The 21,080-nt window shown below is 35.6% G+C and overlaps 1 protein-coding gene and 1 long non-coding RNA gene across 2 annotated transcripts; one reads left to right on the top strand and one right to left on the bottom strand.

Moving 5' to 3' along the window:
* Positions 1–2,412: 2,412 nt before the first annotated feature.
* Positions 2,413–3,108, bottom strand: LOC140886566 (uncharacterized). The gene is made up of 4 exons (XR_012151611.1): positions 3,014–3,108; positions 2,745–2,830; positions 2,614–2,654; positions 2,413–2,518 (listed from the first exon to the last, which is right to left on the bottom strand). It is a non-coding gene; the product is annotated as an uncharacterized lncRNA (long non-coding RNA).
* Positions 3,109–4,900: 1,792 nt separating this feature from the next.
* On the top strand, positions 4,901–17,973 carry LOC140887460 (polyribonucleotide nucleotidyltransferase 2, mitochondrial). The gene is made up of 17 exons (XM_073294711.1): positions 4,901–5,306; positions 5,892–6,047; positions 6,133–6,303; positions 6,988–7,113; positions 7,648–7,809; positions 7,901–8,020; positions 8,443–8,580; positions 8,685–8,847; positions 9,917–10,042; positions 10,252–10,382; positions 14,267–14,486; positions 14,631–14,714; positions 15,611–15,690; positions 16,283–16,426; positions 16,536–16,857; positions 16,985–17,112; positions 17,450–17,973. Exons 1-17 carry the CDS (start codon positions 4,986–4,988, stop codon positions 17,549–17,551), a joined length of 2,694 nt encoding a protein of 897 aa, XP_073150812.1. The 5' UTR covers positions 4,901–4,985; the 3' UTR covers positions 17,552–17,973.
* The last annotated feature ends 3,107 nt before the right edge of the window (positions 17,974–21,080 follow it).

Here is a 21,080-nt window from a genome sequence, read left to right as displayed (position 1 = left end):
TCGTTAATTGATATTATTTTATCTAATCTAATCTGTAAGTTAATTCTATTATTTTATCTAATCTGCACGTTAATTGACATTATTAATAATATAAGTTAATTGATATTACGTTAACAAAAATCTTCTCTATTTACGTTAGCAATTATACTACGTATAGTAATAATAGCAATTATATTATCTTCTATATTTTTATCTTACACTTTTTATAATTTATTTTAAATTATATTATTTATCTATTTTTAGTCGGTTAAATGCTATGTAATTAAAGGGTATTACTTCACCGAATAATCGTGTTGTTATGTATTAACAATGTTAATATAATTTGTATTGTTTTATAAACATATCTCGATTATTATAATTTAAAATAAACATATTATGATAGATAGATTATTATTTTCGTCAATACATTATAATTTTAAAAAGTTTGTACTAGTTTATACATACTTGACTATCTCTATTTTCAACATCGTTCAAGTTATAAAATCTATAGAATTTCATTAAAAAAATGTCCATGAAAGTCTGTCAAAAAAGTCTGCAGGAATCCATAGAATTCTTTTTACAATTCTGTGACATTCTATAAAAGTCAATAAAATCTATCAACTCTACAAAAGTCTGTCATTTTTAAAAGTCACTGGAAGTCATTAAAATTATGGATTGAATACACCCCACTACTTTTAACAAAACATGCAATACTTTTTTAATATCAAATTAGCATACTAGAAATAAAATTTGTCATATAAAATAATACTTTTGACTAAGAAACTAATACTTTTAATTAAAAAAAGTAATATTTTTCAAAAAAAAAACAATACGTTTTATTTCAAATTAGCATACTTTAGAAGTAATATTTTTTAACATAAAAAACTATTACTTTTGATGGAAAAAATAATACTTTTCACAGAAAAAATAATATTTTATGTTGGGAAATTTAGTTTTGGTATTTATAAAAAAAAGTCAAACTAATTGAGCAACCACAAAGGGCTAAACTGATATTCGAAAATGATGACGTCACTATCAACGACCACATGGCTAAGGGATGCAATTTACTTTGCTAAACTGAATCACTAAACTGATAACGTCACTATCAACGACCGCGCTCAACTGGCTAAAGGAATGCAAATCAGTTTATCTCGCTAAACTGAAACTCTGCCATTCTTGCGAGAATACTAAAAGCTTTTTACGCTCAAGATTTGATCAAGGAACTTGAAGCACAAACGTTCAAGCATTATTCTGATCATTCAAGGATCGATCTTTGTGCTAAGGATTTCAAGTTGTATTCATTCTATTGTACTATCAGTCTAGGACTGAAACCAAGGTGTTATACTAGGAGTTCTTGTTTAGGTAGTGTCTAAGTCCTAAACTGGATTGGGTTTGTGCAAATTACTTTGTATAAATCAAAGTCTTCTAGTGATATCCTTCCGAGGTGAAAGAATGGGTGACGTAGAAGTGTTTGAAATCTCCGAACATCCATAAACAATTACTTGTGTCATTTCAGTTTACTCACCATTACCACACACTCTAAACTAATCTTCACTCAGTGTTTTAAATCTGCAGCTTGACATATTTCCACACATATTTTCACTACAAAAAAGTAGCCGTATAGAAACAGTTATTTTTACTTTTAAGAACGGTTTTCAACCATTCTCAAGCTTTTACCATCGGTTACAAAATCGTTCCTCCTATTGGCGTCCCTATAGCTTATAGAAACGGTTTTCCTCACCGCTGGTAAAAGTTGGAAAACCGCCCCTATTGTGCACTATAGGAACGGGGGAAACCGCATCTATACATCGTGAATATAGGGTCAATTTCAAACCAATTTCTAAAGTTAAGAATTTAAAAATGGTTTATAGGTGATCTTAAAGCTATAGCATGCATGAATGCTTTTAAAATGCTCTTGATATTGTGGGATATATAAGCGACACTAACCGGCTCTAAAGATACACTTTTAGATTTAGTCTGAAACCACTCTTGAAGATTTAGGATTGGAGCGGTTTAAAATTGTTCTTCAAATGTGCATTAAGAACAATTTCAAACCGTTCATGTAACAATTTATAAGCGTTCTTGGACCCATGGATTTGGGCCAAAATATGCTCCTAAAAAACGCATATTATAGAATCGATTTTCAAAACTCCATGGAACAAATTTTATTAAACAAATTTGCATTCATTTTAATTTGACTTTATATTAATTATTTCCATAAATTAATATAGTATAAATCACAATACAATTCATCGTTCAATGACAAAAAAAATAAATAAATACTCATTTATTAAACAACAAAAATCTTTGTACATTTAAAATATCAATAAAAAAGAAATGTAACATTAGCAAACAAATTTTGTAGATAAAACAAATACTATCACAACTACGAAAATAAGTTAAATGAAACTTCAATTTAAAACTCTATAGAATTAGGATCTGGTTCCACGGATGGAAGATATCTGCTATTGTTCTGTGTATTTGGTGGAGTACATATCGTCTCAGACATCGAATTTGACGAATGTTCAGGTTCAAACATCTACATGAAAAAAAAATCATAAAAATAAAAATAAATTAATATTGTACAATGTTTAGTAATTTTTTTTAAAATGTAGATAATATATAATCGAATACCTTTTTTGTATGTGTTCCCGTATGCATATCTGGAAGGAAACCTTGCACAATCACATTAAGAAACGTAAAATATTGATGTGTTTTGAAATAAGATATTGACATTAAAATCATATTTCTTCGAAAATTTGTACCTTTTAGATGCGATTATGTTTTTAAACAGTGGTAGATTATCATCAGCTAGCAACATCTTCAAAAAATTCCAACATAAACTCAGTGCCTGTAACATAAAAAAAAAAAAATCAGCAATAAGATAAACATTAACAACTCTAGCAAAACAAGATAATCAAGACATCCCAACCATCACTTCCATCAAAAGATTCCCAAATTCAATAAATGAAATTAAATCAACAAAGTTCTAAATATCATATGCACTGAATAAAATACTGGACTAAAACATTACCTCCTGAATTTGGAATACTACAGAGAAGGGCTGGGATGCGGCGGCACAAAAAGAGGAGGAATAATATTGAATTTTTTAGAGAGGGGATGATAAATTTCTAGTGAAGGAAACGAGTGCACGGATGGAATGTAAATCAACGCAAAAATTATAAATGTGAGAAAGTAGAAATGAGAGGTGCGAGCGGGAATTCAAAATTTTAGAAATTTGAGGGGCGCGATGGATTTGGGAAATTTAGGAATGAGTGGCGCTGGATGAAAATCATGAATGATTTATGGTTAATTGTTATTTAATTAATTAATATAAAGAATGATAGCACACTCATGACAGTTGGTTCTTGAGTTTTCCTTAAAAAAATCACATACTTGCATCAATACTTATTCTAGAATGCGAGACTTGTATTTTGTTGTTTGAGTTTTGTTATTATGGCTTAATGCTTTATGTTTTTCTTATGCATTCATCTTGAGCCAAATCTTTGATTTCAATGGACAGAACAGCCTTTTTGTTAGACAATTTGGGGGCTATAATCGAGTGGCCTGGGTGTAGCGGTTTACCTAGTATCAGCATACTCTTTGTAGTCGCACCAAAGTCTAGAGGATGGAGATACGTGACGCCACCTCGATCGGGAGAGTCGGTGGGTTGTTTACGTGATCTCATCCTCGGGATCCCAAAAGCAGAGCAGCAATTCCTTGAGTATCATAGTTGATATCCCTATTTTAAAGACATGTATTTCATTCGTATTGATATTGAATATGTTGTTGTCTTGAAAGCATGTTGCTGTTATTTTACTTGTTATTGCATGTTATGTTGCTTTTACTGGGAATATCATTCTCACAGGAGTTATCCGGCTGTTGCTTTGTTTTGTATGTGTACTTGGCAACAGGTGGGGCAGGATAGAATCAGCGAAGACCTGGTTAGCATCAAGAGTGAGAGATAGAAGTGGGACTCGGTTTAGAAATCGAATCAGCATGTCAATCTAGTTTATGTTGGATCATGTTTAGAATTCAAACTTCTTGTTATCTGTTGTATCGTTTATGCGAGTATTGAGGTTTGTATGTTGTCGTTGCATGTATTATGAACCTTGTTATGTTTGAATGTATTGGACTTGAGCGTTGACATGATTTCTGCTGTATTTTTTTAGCCCTGTGCTGTAATCGCTCGATCGGTAAGATTTGACCGATCGAGCGATGGACTTTGTGGTTGTCTTCTGTTTTTTTGAAAAAGGGTGCCCTCTCGATTGGTTGGATATTACCGATCGAGCGGTGCTAGAATTCCTCGGGCAGTAAGTTTTCTTATCCTTGCTCGCTCGATCGGTTGAATTCTACCGATCGAGCGAGGCACTATTTAAAAAAAACAAAAATTTGATTGATTTTTAATCTTGGATCTTGTATGATTTATTGTTTTTTAATCCGATATTAGATGTTTAGAACCGAGGTCTCACAGAAACCTACACCGGGTAGGAGAGAAACCCTACATATGATAGGAGAGGTTTACATAAATATTTCAATTATCATCATAATAGTCACATATTTTAGGGAGAAATAGTCATAAAAGTCTATCCAATTTTTTCGCTCACCCTTTTAACCGCAGTGCATTTTTCACTCACATGAAACTCTGGTGGCAATGCAAAAATTTTATTTTTTAGATCACAATTACTAGTATAAATAACATTTATTGAAGCTACAGTTAGTTCAAAAATTAAATTAAATCCAAAAAAATCTGTCATTGTAAAAGAAAATCAGTAACAATAAATAAATAAAAGTAATCTAAACTCCAGATTGAATACACCATGACACAAATATTCCTTATGATAAAATTTTCAAACAATTAATTTAAATTTAAAATGATTAAAAATCAATATTTTTACGCTGGTGTCCAGAGCGATGCACCTGGTCCCGCCCACTCGCCTACACCCTCCAGTGAACACAAAGCTCTTTAAACCCTAAACCCCAACGTCTCCATTTCTCGCTTCTCAATGGCAAGCAAAGCCAATCCTCTACTCTCAACAAAACCATGGCGGCGAATCAAACTCCGGACAATTTGCGGCGGCCGTTGTAGTTCCTACGCATCATCCACGTCAGCCATCGCCAATTCTGAAACTTCAGTGGTAGGGAAGAAGATCCTTGAAACACACACCGAAGAGTTTGATGTTGGATCACGAACAATTACGCTTGAAACAGGTAAGTTAGCGCGTTTTGCGAATGGCGCCGTTATCTTGGCTATGGAAGAGACGAAAGTGTTGTCCACAGTTTCCTCAGCTAAGTGTGATGGCACTCGCGATTTCCTACCTCTCACTGTATGATTTTATGTCCTTTTATGTCAAGTTCACTCGTGGTTTCTTTTATTGTCCTTTTTTTTTTTTTCCTGGCTTTATTTGTTCACCTGGTATCACTTCCGCTTCTTTCTTTTATCCATCAAGGCTTTTGAAGTTCAGTATGCCAGAATTTGAACGTCTGCCTCTTGAATTTTGAGTAAATTTATGTAGGAAACGATTCAGAGTATCACTTTCTTTGGGTTTTATCACGCGGTTTTTTGGTTTTTTAATATCGGTCTGTGTGTTTTTTTTGAAAACTGGGAAATACGTGGGGAACGTCTAGTTTCCTATATAAAAACACACAGTAGAGTTAGAAATCTACCTGCCCCTATTTATATCAGCTTCTGGGAGCTCAATCTTTACAAAAATTATGAAATTGATTATTTCTTCTTTAACATAGAAACTCTACATTCTTAATTATGATGAATAAATCTATCATACACTTCTTTGATTGTGGTAGTTTTAAATTATAATTGTGAGGCCACTTAATGCTGCGTATAATTGCTGGCAGTGGCAAGTGGGTGCATCATTGATGCATGTTATGATGAAAGTTTATTTATTGGCTAGGTCGACTATCAGGAGAAACAATTTGCTCAGGGTGTGATTCCCAATACATTTATGCGGAGGGAGGGTGCTCCAAAAGAGCGAGAACTTTTATGTGGTCGAATCATAGATAGACCTATCAGACCACTTTTTCCTGCTGGATTTTACCATGAGGTTCAGGTACTATATTGCATTTAAATGTTAACAGACAGTTTCCTGTCAATTCTGCTCTTCCATTAATCTCGAAAATGGCCTCCTTTGCTAGGTCATGGCTAGTGTCCTTTCATCTGATGGAAGACAAGATCCAGATGTGATGGCAGTAAATGCAACATCTGCTGCACTTATGTTATCAGATATTCCATGGGGTGGCCCCATCGGGGTCATCCGTATAGGGAGGATCGATGGTCAATTCATTGTTAATCCCAGCATGGATGAGGTATTTTAAATTCTTTTCATTGTTAGATGCACTTCTTTATGCCCTTCACATAATTATTAGTTAGGTTAATCTTGAGATGCCCTTTTCCGTTACTACTTATTGTAGACTCCATTTATTAAAATATCAGGCGCTCTAGCGTTTTCTGTTTGTAAATTTTTTTTTTAAAAAAGAAAAGTTCGTGGTACTACGACTTCATTCTATAAGTTGATGTTCCAATTAATATTGATGTGATAGTTACTTTATTACATTATATTAAGTAATGTGATACCGTAAGACGACAAGTGGGGTAGATTGTAGAAGTTGTTTAATTGGTAGTGCACTAAGGTATGCGATTGCATTACATCGTATGTCTGAGGCATCTCTAGTTGGCAGTCCTATCAAAAGTAATGTGCACTAATGTGTGTTAGATATAGATGCATGAAGAAAATTTCACATGGAGTACAAGAATTTGAGTGCATCGATTGAACCCTTTAGAACACCATTGTTCGTGCGTTGTGCCTTTTACTAACTAGATATGGGTGAAATTGTCTCATTTATGTTAACCTCAATGAATTCCAGTTCAAGATGATCTCAACCTTGCAGGTTGAACGCTAGTTTGGCGGTTTGTCTATGCTGTATGAGATATTGCCTTGAAAAAATCCTGTGCTTTTGATCTGAGCACCATATCTCATGGATATTTTGCAGCTTCGTTTGAGTGATCTTAACTTGGTGTATGCATGCACAAAAGACAAGACTTTGATGATAGATGTGCAAGCACGCGAGATATCAGAAAAAGACTTAAAATCAGCTCTAAGGCTGGCGCATCCTGAAGTGAGTGGTTTTACTTGTCATGTTCAACACAGTGGTATTTTACGAAGTTCTAAAATTCGCTAGGCGCTAGTTGGGTACAAGACTAGCGCCTAGACCGCCTAGACAAGGACTAGGCACCACTAGGCAGATTCCACGATATAACATAATAAATCACATATTATAGCTCAACACAATAACATCAAATTTAAATGAGTTCAAAATTACATAACTAATAAAATAACACAAAATTTACTCTACTTCTCCATAATTTTCTCTACTCATTATTCTCCATAGTTTTCCTTTCTTCTCTTTGGAAACGGTGTTGAAAGAGTTTTCGTGGAAGGGTGAATAAAATTTTTCGTTAATTTTTTTATTGGGCTTATAGTTTGAAAGCCAAAAAAAAAAAATTTCCTTTCCGCCTAGGGCTGCCTAAGGACGCCTAGGCTGGCCGACTTAGACTAGCACTTTTTCGGTGCGGTCAGCTGGCGTCTAGGTACCGCCTAGGCTGATTTTTAGAACACTGGTATTTTATGGTGCTTATCTTTTATTTTTCAGGCAGGTAAATATCTGGACCCTCAGATACGGCTGGCAGCCAAAGCTGGCAAACAGAAAAGAGAATATAAGTTGTCATTAGTGTCCAAGGAAACCTATGAGAAAATTAGGAGTTTGGCTGAAGCTCCCATTGAAGCTGTGTTTACAGACCCTACATATGGCAAGGTGCATCCTTTTGTATACTCATTGCTATTTACTATTTTGCTATCTTTTCTTTTGAGCCTTATTATCTTAATTTGTTGTGTGTCATGTGTAGTTTGAACGGGGAGAAGCCTTGGATAATATTACGCAGGATGTGAAAAAAACACTCGAGGAAGAATGCGATGAGGAAGGTCTAAAATTTTTATCAAAAACTGTAGATACTGTTCGGAAACAGGTATTTTCATCATTATCTTGGCCAATAATGTAGCTTATATCTTCATGAATCAATGTTGTTTTTGTATCTAATTGTCACGCCTTCTTTATATGTGAGGATGGGATGGAGGAATATTGAGAATACCGATCAATACATGTTTTCTGTATTTAACTTTTACATATTAAGTCGCTTCTAGTTAAATATTTATATATTGATGCTCAATGGTATAATGCAAATTCTCATTGAATTCTGAAGCAATTACTGTAGAGCATGTTGAAAAACGGCTCCAGGTGAGGTTACATGAGGACAGATATTAAATACTTTGGTTTTCAGTCAAAATATTTAGGGTTTCAACTGTGCTTTTTCCTTTCCACTAAATTCACTCTTATATGGGTTTGACATCTTATTCAGGTATAGGTATCTTAAACTTCTGATCATGTCAGGTTGTTCGCAAAAGGATAATCAGTGAAGGTCTGAGAGTTGATGGAAGATGTCTAGATGAAGTCAGGCCTCTATATTGCGAAGCTGGTAACTTACCTGTATTACATGGCTCAGCAATCTTTTCTCGTGGAGATACTCAGGTTAGTAATTACACTGTCCTTGGTGTTCCTCAAAGAGTTTGCTCGTGATAGAGGGGCATGACAAAGGCGTATGGTTGTTGGGGCATCTAATATGTTGGATACAGGTACTTTGTACTGTGACCCTTGGAGCACCTGGAGAAGCCCAACGTCTAGAATCTTTAGTTGGTCCTGCATCCAAGCGATTCATGCTTCATTATAGTTTTCCACCATTCTGCATTAATGAGGTGGGTAAACGGGTTGGCCTGAACAGACGAGAAGTTGGACATGGTAAGCCACCTGAATCCCTTGAGAGTAATGGGCACAGTGCACACATTCATGTTTGCAATGCAATATAGCTTAATTGGTATGAAGTGATTTCTTTAATCTTGGTTAACTGGTGATTTCAAGTTTTTTCTTTGTTATTCTCTTGTAAACTCATGGTGGAAAGCAAAAACGCAACTTGTTCAATAATATATCCTCTGTTCATATATGTTCCCGATTTTGGCAGTGTTATAATGGTAGAATGTGGTCTGCATGGTCTTTTATTAGCTGAGTAATTATTGCCACAATTTTAGTCCACACTTGGCCCAGCTTTTGGATGACTTTAACTTGAAGCAGCATTTGGTGACATTGCCCCTGAATAGTGAAACTGAGTTTTTCATGGGATGATCCCAATGCTCCATTTTCACTAGAAGTTGAAGATGCTGCAAAGTTGCATGTGAAAGATGATTGTGTGTTGAAGTACTTGCTTTCTGATATCGAAATATCTTGGCATTTACAGTTGCACATTGCAGGAGATGAATTTAAATCTTTAGGTTTGAACAATTTTTTTTTACTATCTTGGCGGATGGTTGGATCTTTCTGTAATCCTTGTTTTGATTCTCTGAAGTTTATAATCTAGATGTTTATCGCTCATTCTGTTGTTCTTGTAATGGATAACACTTTTGGCAACAAGGTTTCTAGTTCTACAGGGAATGTATACATAATTTGGTCTTAATTCATGGTTTCTGGGCATCTACTTGCTCATGTTTCTTTATGTGAACTATTTTAACTTGTCTGATTGCCAGAAGCGAAACCAAAACAATTTCCCCATTTGTCTCCACCATTGTCTCTCTGCAAGTGATGAGAAAAGTTGCATCCCTCATGTGCACTTTGCTGGTGTTTTCTCGGCTACATGTTCCATGCACTCCTCAGTCTTCATTTTGTTTGACCGTGATAGTTCTCTCTAAATTAGTGTTAGAATGATATCAGTATGCCATCTAGCTTTCCTTTGTTCCTTAAAGCTAGTCTTCAATGATGTTAACATACAGGTCAGGACACCGTTTACGATTATTTATGCTGAATCTTCATGGTGCAGGTACTCTTGCTGAAAAAGCCCTACTTGCTGTATTACCTCCTGAAGATGATTGTCCATACACAGTTCGCATTAATGCTGAAGTTATGGCATCTGATGGATCAACATCAATGGCTTCTGTTTGTGCAGGTAGTAATCTCACAGCTGGGTTATTACTGTAGGAGCTCCTCTATTTATGCTTTTTACTGATCAGGAACTTTAGCTCCATAATGATTAATTTTCTCTCTATTTATGTGGCGATACACCTTCGCTTATCACATCCTCTATCTAAATCCAGTGCGTGTTTACTTTCTCGAAAGATTTATTTGTCAGGATATGACACGCATCTATGATTTTAGGTAGCATGGCTTTGATGGATGCTGGCATTCCATTGAAAGAACATGTAGCTGGTTTGTCTGTAGGCCTTGTCAGTGACATCGATCCCTCAACTGGTGCAATCTTTGATTACAGAATTTTAACTGATATCCTGGTAAGGAACACACTTGTTCTTTATCAACATATCTTCTTCTGTAAAACAATAGAAGATTGCCTTTGTTGTTTCTGCTTTTGATTGTAAAAACTTTTAAAATTTGGAATGGTTGGTAGTGTGGAAAAAAAAAAAAATGTACAGCAGTTGTGCTTAGAATGATAAGTGGGGAAGAAGTTTGTTAGGAGCCCAAGCATAATGGGCCTAGATAAGATAATTTGGGCCCAAGTGAGCATCGATGGTTCTAGAAATAGTGACTTGAGGAAGGGGGAAGGAAAATGATATAAAGAAGGGAGTTGGCTAGATTTAGGAGGATCATTCGGTTGCTTTCTTTGAAGGTCGTAACTAGCAGTTTGGCTAGGGTTTATGTACAGAGATTTATCTCTGGGTTGTTCAAGTTTGTTCTTCCAATATTAATTCTAGGTGTTTTGATCTAATTTTTGTGGCCAAGTAACCAGTAGCCTAACAATTGGTCCGACCTGCCATGGCCACCACTCGTTCGGACGAAAGGATTGAGATTCTCGAAAACTCAGTCTCGGTGCTTCAGGAGGAAATGGATTCCGTCCACAAAAAGCTAGACTACATAACTTCTCTTGTGGAGAAGTTGCTGCCCGATAGATTCAAGGATTCCGGCCACCAACCTGGCTCTCATGAGTACCATGCAGCCTCTGCCCAACGTGAATCATCGAAAGCTGTCTCTGAAAATATGGGGTCTGGGTGCATTTACGAGCGAGAAAGAGATGGAGAACGAGGGGTTCACTGGCCATATCATAATAAAATCTAGAATACATGTTATAGTGAAGGAAGAGAGCCCACAAGTCTCACAAGGAGAGGTAGATTACACGGCGATCATCAAGGATGAGTTTGGATCTCGGAGTGGATGCCCAGAACTCTTCTACAACCATGTCACTGGTTTACACGACAATTGGGCTTCAGAGACCATAGTGGAACTTTCTTCGGAAACCGATCCGAGAGTGGAAGGCAGACCGATGATCCAAGGATTCCCATGGATTAAAAAGAAAGATCCAGAAAAGGAAAAACCGCCATGGAAATTTCTCGTAACGTTGAAGAAAGGGGAGTCGATCATGGGCTTGCAAATTGTGAGACCTAAAGTTTGGACTACCCAGAAATGGGCTCTGGTAGACTTAGAATACATGGGCTATTGGGTTGATAGACCCATGGACAATTGGGAAGCCCAATTAACCCATGGCCCAATCACAATTACTTGGGCCCAATTACTTAGCACTAGTATTTTATCCCGCCGCGTGGAACATGGCTTTACCGAGCGTCAGCCCTACGTGGTGGTAGACGAAGAAGATGGTGAAGTATTGCTCGAATACCAGCGCATAGAGGCCGTTGTTGAAGACGTCGGTGATAGAAGGACTGGGGACTGTGATTCCCATATGTCAGGGCTTACAATGGATGGGGTAAATGTACTATACGGTGCGATTGTGTTGACTCAGGTAAGAGATCGTATGGAAAGGTAGAATTTATGTTGTTTCAGCGAGTTCGAGAATGGAATTTGGATTGGACTGAGAACCCATAGACTGATTCCAGTTGCAGTTGTTAAGGTTCAGAAAATGAGTCTTGGAGGGGAGAAGAAACAAGTGAATGCTAGGCAAAAGCTGTTCGATGAATGCTCAAGAAAAATGAAGGGCTACTTTTGCAATCATTGGAAAGAAAGAACAAGATACTAATTGGTGAATATTTAGCTGCCTGGCAGAATGGAGAGAAGAAGCTAAGGGGGAAGGAAAATGATATAAAGAAGGGAGTTGCTAAAGATGGAAGAGAAAATCTTGTTGCTGGTATAAGAACTGCGATGGATTATTGGGGCCGAGACTATGGTGTTACGGCACAGGAAGTAACTGTAGTGAAGGGATTTTACAAAAAAGTCGACAAATCTGAGATAACTACAGAGTGGGAGGAAGAGTATCCTCTTTATTTCCTCTATTTTGGTAATGAGTTTTTTGAACTTGGTTTTGAGATAGTTGTCTTCGATGTCGGGTGGAAGGAATGACAGCCTTTCACTTTTGGCAAGAAGGATGTTCAACCTAAAGCCAAATCGACTTCTTAGCTTCAACTCCAGCCTTGAGGACAAGGCTGGTTTTGAGAAGGTGATATTGTTAGGAGCCCAAGCATAATGGGCCTAGATAAGATAATTTGGGCCCAAGTGAGGATCGATGGTTCTAGAAATAGTGACTTGAGGAAGGGGGAAGGAAAATGATATAAAGAAGGGAGTTGGCTAGATTTAGGAGGATCATTCGGTTGTTTTCTTTGAAGGTTGTAACTAGCATTTTGGCTAGGGAAATACTAGCTTGGCTAGGGTTTATGTACAGAGGTTTATTTCTGGGAAAATATTATCGATTTCTAATTATATCACTCCATATTTCAATATTCTTTTGTTGGTGTTATTACATATCGATGGCCATTATCTTATCAGTAGCCTAACAAAGTTGGCTTGAGTTTTTTTTTTCCCAAATAAATTTTAACGTAACAAAGTAAGATTTAATTTGTTTTATTTCTGTCCCTTGGCTTGATAAGAATCTTGGATGTCATGAAAAGCAAACACGATTATATTAAAATCGCACCCTCAGTTCAATAACAAAAGGACTCATTAATGTTGTCCCGGTCTTTTGAAACAAGTAAGTTTGGAAAATCCACCTCTAATTTACAATGAAATTAGCAACAGATAATCACAGTTTTTTTGGATATCCACCTCTAATTTACATTGAAACCAGCAACAGATAATCACGAGATAAACAATCGATCTCAACGGAACCTTTAGAGGAACCTGTCTCTGACAATCCACGAATATAATCAATTGACAAACGCCACAAAGTTTATGAAACTTTGATAAGTTTGATTTTTTGGATACACAAAGCAAAGCTTTGTCATAATTCTAGAAAGAATTATAATTGATAAAATCAATATTCAATAATCCTCATTGTTGTTGTTAATAATGATTGTATATGTTGTATTTATAATACAACTACAAAATAATAAAAGATAAAACAAAATAAAACTAAAGATATCAAAAGATATCATCTAAAAGTTTCCTAGTAGACTTGTAATACTCAAAATAATAAAAAATACTTAAAATAATAAAATAATAATCAGAAACCTGAAAACACACAGTACACGCCGTACTGTGTGTAAATCCCGTACTGGCGCCTAGGCGCTTCAAACTGGAGCCTAGGCTCTGAAGCTGTTCGAATTGTGCATTATTTTTCAAAAATTCATATCTCAAAATCTAGCCGTCGGATTGAGCCAAAATTTTAACAGTAGCTTCATAACATCCTAAAATACATTATGGACGGTGGAGATTGGATTTTGATCACTCTAGAAGCTTCATAAAATTTCAGTACTCCACCACGAACTCCATGCATTCCAACTTGGCTCTCTTGCTCCCCAACTTGATTGTCATGGATCCCAATTCCTTCTAATCTCGATGGCAAATTATGAGAAAAATCTTGAAACAATATGAATCTTTGATAGTTTTTTAGATTCATATCATGGCTTTAAAACATTTTTTCTTTCCTACCAATTGAGTTGGCCATCAATGGAAAGTGAAGATCGACCCCATCACTTATGTGTTCTTGGTTGTGACTTGTGACTTTCTGTCATCATTTACTATTCATTTATTTTTATTATTTTTGGGGGTGAATTGCCATGCTTTCCCTTTATCTATGCATATTTTGGGGTCTATAATATGAAAAAGAATTGTGGTGTTCATGTATTGCATCTCACATGTGTCATCCTTTAGCTGTTGGCCTGTCAGCATGATTCTTTATGATTCTCTACTAGATTCAGGGTAATGTTTTACATTCCTTAGTTTTTAATTTATTTGATCATATATGTGTCACTTCTTTGTCATTTACTATTTCCAGGGTTTGGAAGATCATCTTGGGGACATGGACTTCAAAATTGCTGGAACCCGAAATGGAATTACAGCGATTCAGTTGGATATCAAGCCTGCTGGAATCCCTTTAGACATAATATGCGAGTGTTTAGAACCTGCATATAAAGGGCGGCTTCAAATCCTTGATCGTATGGATGGAGAGATAAATGTCCCACGTACTCAGGATTGCAGATTCTCTCCGCAGATATGTAAGCTGTCTGATTGGAGCTTTAGTTTCCTCGGTTTTCTTCTGGGTTTTTGACACAGACCGTGTGGTCTCCTATGATAATGTGTCAAATTTTTATGTCTTGTGTTAGTAATTTATACGTCTCTTTTGTTTTACGTTGATGCAGTGACATTGAAGTATAGCAATGATGTGATTCGCCGCCTAATTGGTCCTCTTGGCACGTTGAAGAGAAAAATTGAAGAAGAAACAGGTGTGATTTAGTGATGTAGCTCTATGGTACAAGATTTAGAAGTGCTGAATTCTGTGCTTCAGATCTTCTTAGTTTTGATTATTTTCTCCATATTCTTTGGCATGTTCTTTTTCTTCTTTCTTTTGGGGGTCATAAAGCTTGCTTTGTTTTGTTCTTGGTACTGGCCTGGAGTTTCAATGATTTAGTTAATAATAGCTTGTGAATTTGTTGATGCTGCTTGTTTATGCAATTCTGTTGTGTGCCAATATCTCCTACTACTTAGAACAAGTATATCAGATCACATGGTCTGAGGTGGTTTTGATTTATTTTATTATGGTTCTCCTTGTGACGGTCTTAGCTTAACTATGTAGGCATGTGACTAATGATATGCAGTAGAGAATCTTGCAGTTTGTTACCAACTTCTTGAATTTACATGGACACTTGTTCTTTGATATGGTTTGGCAAAGTATGTGGCATGTACTGTAAAGTGAAATTTCTATAATACTTAGCAAGGTTTTATGTCTTCAATTTGTTTACCACATCTTATTATTTTTGAAAGATATAATATTGAATAGAAATTACTCTAATCTTTTTATATTTCATATAAAAATTTATTATGGAAAAATATGAAAATATATTTTAGATGAAAATTTAATTTACATGCACACATCGCAAGGATATTCTTACTAGTTTTAAGTTAACCATGTGAGGTGTTTCGCATTATCTGGAAACACATAGTCAGGATTTAGGATTTATGGTCTTTGTTTGTATCCCATTGAAGATTCTCGTATTTTCTGAGTTTTTATCCTCACACTTATCAATTTTGTCACCCACGCTTATAGAAATTGCCCTCTGGTGAAAGTATATTTTGAGTTTGTTTAACTTCTGGTGGCTCCTAATTACTTTCCATGCCACAGGTGGAAGGATTTCTGTGAGTAACGGTTTTCTTACAATAGTTGCTAAAAATCAGTCAGTATTGGATAAATTGATGGAAAAGGTAATATATACATTCTTTGGATGTATTTGGTTTGCATGTCGTGCTCTCTCTTGGCTGGTGTTATAATGCGACAATCTGTTCTTGTTTTGCATGCTGGGTTCATTATGTCCTCTACTCAATTCTGGTTGTATGTAAAATTCTGATTATATAATAAAAAAATCAGTAATACGAGGTTGAATGAACGAAACGATCCAAGGTACAATATGTTTTGAAGAATCCTCACTTTCTTTATAATAGGAAACTATTGCATCATCATCAATGTTAAGTAGTTAAGTTACAGTTGGTTCCTTGAACCTCCATGATTTTACCCATATATTGGCAACAATAATTGGCATATGACCATGGAAATGGTGACTACCAATTAAGTGAACCTTTTGCTTTATATTATATTTTATACAAAGAATGGATCATATCATATGTATGGTCAAACTTTTAACTCCATCGTAGGCCATACCTTATGCATATTTGAGCTATGAGCTATCATTTTAGTATTTGTGCTTCCTCAGGCTCTGGATCAGGCTATTACCAGTAAGTGATCATTGCTTCAAAGACACCTCATGCAATAGTTTATCTTTTATATTTTTGTTTTCAGATCCATTTTATAGTGGGTTGTGAGATTGAAAAGGGGGGAGTGTATAAAGGTGTTGTAACGTCAATCAAAGAGTATGGCGCCTTTGTGGAGTTCAACGGAGGCCAACAAGGCCTTCTACACATTTCTGAGTTATCACATGAACCTGTTAGTTCTCTTTGCTATATTCCTGAGCATGTTTGCTATGTTTGGAGCTTTCTATTTGTAGCCTTCTACATTCTTATGGTAATCGCAAAGTATGTTGATTTAATGTCAGGTGTGCCAAGTTTCTGATATAGTATCAGTCGGTCAAACACTTAATTTGATGTGCATTGGTGTGGATGTACGTGGTAATGTCAAATTATCTCTCAAAGCCACTTTACCTAGACCAGGATCAAAAACAAATGATACAGCCGGAGTATCTATCGCGACTGTGCAACAAACACCCGAAGTCAGGGAGAAAGTTAGCAATGTGCACGAGTTAGCAAATCGAGATGATCGGCCTTCGAGAGATGGCAATGGCTTATCGGCAATTGTGATTCGAAGTGTTGCTGATTGTGAGCAGGAAAATTCTGCTGCTCTCAAAGAGAATAGCAAAGGTAGCTGGTTTCGTAGCACCCCAAAAAATTAACCCATGGTCTCCAATTTACAATTGTTCTTACCTTATAATGGTTTTGTCCATCTGTTAAACATAACTGGGGTGTTCTGACCCAATGTACTCTACAGTTGAGGCTCCTATAAATGCGAAGAGACTGAAGCTTGGCATGGACGTGACAGCGAAGGTTCATCAAATTCGAGCATATGGCCTTGTACTTGACTTGGGTGGTGGTGTCCATGGCATGTATAGGTTTGAGGTAAACAAAGACTTCTCACTTTGAACCTGATCGATCTTTTAGTCATGAGATTCTTATATACAAAAATTTTGGTAGCAGATGTCTGCAAACATGCAATGCTTTTATTAGTTTACGGACTTTACCTACCTTGAAGTACTTTCGCTTCATTTTCCCAGTATATAATGCTATGTTACCAATCTGTGACTTATCCAAGTGTCAAAACCATATTTATTCTGAACGTTATTTATTCAAATCCTTGTCAAACTATACGTGGCTAAATAAGTCAGAAATCAAGATAAGCCGAGCAACTTCCATTAATAAGCTGAACACTGTTTTGCTATTCATTTCTGGACTGCAGAGTGGTTTCAGGAAAGACTTTGAGGTTGGTGAAGAAATAAGAGTAAAGTGCTCTAGTTTCTCCAACAAGGGAATCCCAGTAATGTCTTTGGTGCAAGGGTAGAACTCTCGAGTTTATTATTGAACATACAATATTTGGAAATCAATTAAAAAACCGAGGCCACACAACCGTGATGGGAGCAATTTGGAGGTTCTACTTGTGCGTAGAACGTTTTCTGGCAGAAAGATAGATTACAGGCATCATATCATCAGGTGGGTATTATGCTTTCTTCTGCTGAAAGGAAAGAAATGGTTGGATATCTAAGCATGCTGAACTTTTCTGGTGACCCGTATTTATACAACAGATTCAGTGCGTGTGTGGGTAGGATTCTTTGACCCTAAGGTAAGTTAGGTTACTCACTTCTCCAAAAATTTTGGTTTCTTCTAGGATAAAGAGTTTTGTATGATACGTGGCTTGCTTCTGAGATTCTGTACAAACGAAAGCAAATCTGCAATCTTCTTATATAACATTTATTTGTATTTGTATTTGTATTTGTATTTGTATTTGTAAAGAAGAAGACGAAAAAGAAATTGTGAGAACATAAAACTTATAAAAGTGAAAGCAAATTGATATGAATTATGTAGAGAACTTGGATTTAATGGAATAATTATATTCACAAATGCGAGCGTATTGTTGGTGGGACTGGAAGCAGTGTTTTCATAATCGGATCGTTGATCGAATTGATTTACCTAAAAAACGGTCCAATCGATCGGACCGTTTTAATCGGACGATCGAACCGAAAAATCGTTTATATAATATAATATAATAAATAATATATTTTGAATTTTAAAAATAAAAATTATATTTAACTAGACAAAAATAATATATTTGTTATAGTTTGAAAGCTAAATAAATATGTGAATATATTGAAAATATAAATTATAGTTCTAAATTATTTAAATAAAGAATTTTTTAATTTTTTAAAAATCAATAATTATTAAAATAATTTTTTAAATGACGTACAAATTCCAAAAAACTCATGTATATATAAAAAAATTTAAAATTTAAAATTTTAAAAATAAAAAAACTTAAATTTAAAAAAAAAATTCGAAAAATCGGTTGAACCAGTTTTTCGGTTATTGACCGGTCCAACCGGTTCTTGATTGGTTTTGATCGGTTGGACCGGTTTTTCGGTTTTTGGTGAAGTTCCGGACCGGTCCGACGACCGGTTCCCGGTCAAACCGGCCGGTCCGGTCCGGTTCTGAAAACAGTGACTGGAAGGATCCGAAGTCGGGTAAATGAGGTCCTAGATGTACAGGAGATTTATCATTATATGTAGGGTTCATTATTTTTTCAGTGGACCTCATATATATTAATAAATTTTCATAATTAGATGCACTATTAAGATGATAGTGTTTGTAGGTAAGATGAAATCTTTTCCGAAATCAGGAGGCTTGAACGAATATGTTATTTTATCAAGAGAACTTGAAAATCTGGCCCTTAAAAATATTATGACCGTTAAACTTCCCCTTAATTTTTCCTTTGATTGCTCATTTATGCAAAATAACTGAATTATTTTATGAGTCAATTATGAATAAATCCCCAAATCCAAACCTTTCTTTCTCCCAACTCCCTCCCTTAAAGATTCTTTCTTTGCACTCCCTAAGGACCACAAAACTTGATTATTTTAATATTTAATTCTTGTACTCAATATGGGTTATTTTGTGCTTAGATCTGAAGGTTTTATACTTATATCTAAAGATCTCTGTGCTTATATCTCATGTTTTAATGCTTATTTTGGAACAAAGAATTATGTGCAAAAATGGTATCAGAGCTTTAGGTTAATTATTCAGACGTAATATTATTCGTTAATTCATGTTTTTCTTTGTTGAGGAGAAGATTTTTACAAAATATGACTTCAAACGAAGGCTTGAATCAAGAGGATTTTATTTATATGAAATCCTATAAACAAGTTAATTTGTTCACAATAGATTACTTACGACAGATTGTGATTAATACTCTCAATTTTGAAGAGATAAAGAAAGATGATTTCTAACTCTAAATTTTTAGAGATTACCCCAGATTCCTCTAAACTCTCCGGAGATCTTAGAGAAATTCAAAAGACGGTACAATATTACAGCAATCAGCTGTATGAAATACCTCGGCAAATTGAAGAAATCCTTAAGAAACAAGAAGAAATTCTTGGGACTCTAAAGGATCTTCAAAATAAAATCATAAATCTAGAACACACTTCTGGTCCTAGAAAAGGCAATACAGGAGGAAGGTTACCACTCTCGTTTGGTACCGAACCTTTGTTACATCAGAAAGGTAAAACCAAAATGGTTCAAAAACCTTTAACTGATGATGAAAGGATGATTAATCTTATAAAATCAGTATCAGAGAAAACCACTATCTGATGATTACTTTAGAAAGATTAAATCTCGAGGATCTACAAGATCTTGCGGATTTTTTTGCGAATCTCAAAGTAGTAGATCTAAAAATGAATTCCCCTGAGGGTGAACAACCCATAAGGAATCCCCCAAGATATGTGGTTAAAACTGAAGAACCACATAGTGAGTTCCAGGTTGGAGAAAATTCACATCCAGCAGGAACCAGATCAAGAAGGAGTAAAATCCCACTCCATCAAACTCCTTACGGAAAAACTGTTTTAGATCCAATATATCCTTACGGGGTTATGTTAAACCTTGATGTTTTGGACTTCAAAAACAGAGAAGATCTTATAGATGATTGGACGTCAGCTATGAGAATTGCAGCAGGAACATTAGATCTCAATAAAGAAGAATTCATTAAACTTCTAGAAATGAGTCTAATGGGATCAGTCAAGATTGCATGGGAGATGACTATGCCAGATACGAAGGAATCAATCTTAGCAGAAGAATCCCTCAGCGAGATTGGAGAAAGAATGACCACCCTATTTAAAGCTCAATTCATAGAGGTAGACTATTTCAATAATCAAGATACAGAAAAAAAGAGAAGATATAATCAAGCTCTGTATAGCCTCGAGTTACATGATATCTGTTTAGTTGATGAATACATTATGTTTTTCACTAAATACAGATGGAATTCAGGAGTCGAGGAAAATGTAGCTATTCAGCTATTTTTCGCAAAAATGCCAAGTCCCTAGAGAGAAATGCTGATTAAAGAATACATTCCAGGTCATCTTGATACATTGGCAAGACGCGCGTCCTTTTTGAAAGGAAAATTGGCCGAATGGTGTCATATGGCAGCATTACAGAAGAACTACAAGAAAATAAGGTGTATAGACAAACGTACACCTTTATGTTGTAGAAAAAATGATCTTCCAACGATCATTGGAAACAGATCACAGGGATTTAAAAGGAAGAAATTCAGAAATAATCCCTATAATAAAAGAATGAGAAGTTCTTGGAAACCAAGAACATTTTGGTCCAAACAAAAGGCCAGATCTTATAGATCAGGAAGAAGAAGTGGACCTACAAGAACATCCCCAGTAATAAGCTCATCACAAAGCAGGGGAAGAACACCATCAAGAAGAACTTTCAGAAGAACTCATACAAGAGCAAGTGAAAGTTTCAAGGATTGCAACTGCTGGACATGTGGAGCAAGAGGACATATATCTACAAATTGTCCAGAAAATGAGAAAAAAAGAGTC

Source organism: Henckelia pumila, chromosome 3, assembly GCF_033568475.1.
Source record: "Henckelia pumila isolate YLH828 chromosome 3, ASM3356847v2, whole genome shotgun sequence".
Classification (NCBI taxonomy): Eukaryota; Viridiplantae; Streptophyta; class Magnoliopsida; order Lamiales; family Gesneriaceae; genus Henckelia; species Henckelia pumila.
The sequence above is the reverse complement of the archived record's forward strand: the minus strand, read 5'-3'. Positions and strand labels throughout refer to the sequence as shown.

Coding starts and splice junctions, on each gene's coding strand:
- LOC140887460 (XM_073294711.1), top strand. CDS start 4,986: ATGGCAAGCAAAGCCAATCCTCTACTCTCAACAAAACCATGGCGGCGA. Junction 14,487..14,630: donor CAGATTCTCTCCGCAGATAT/GTAAGCTGTCTG, acceptor ACGTTGATGCAG/TGACATTGAAGTATAGCAAT. Junction 16,427..16,535: donor CTGAGTTATCACATGAACCT/GTTAGTTCTCTT, acceptor ATTTAATGTCAG/GTGTGCCAAGTTTCTGATAT.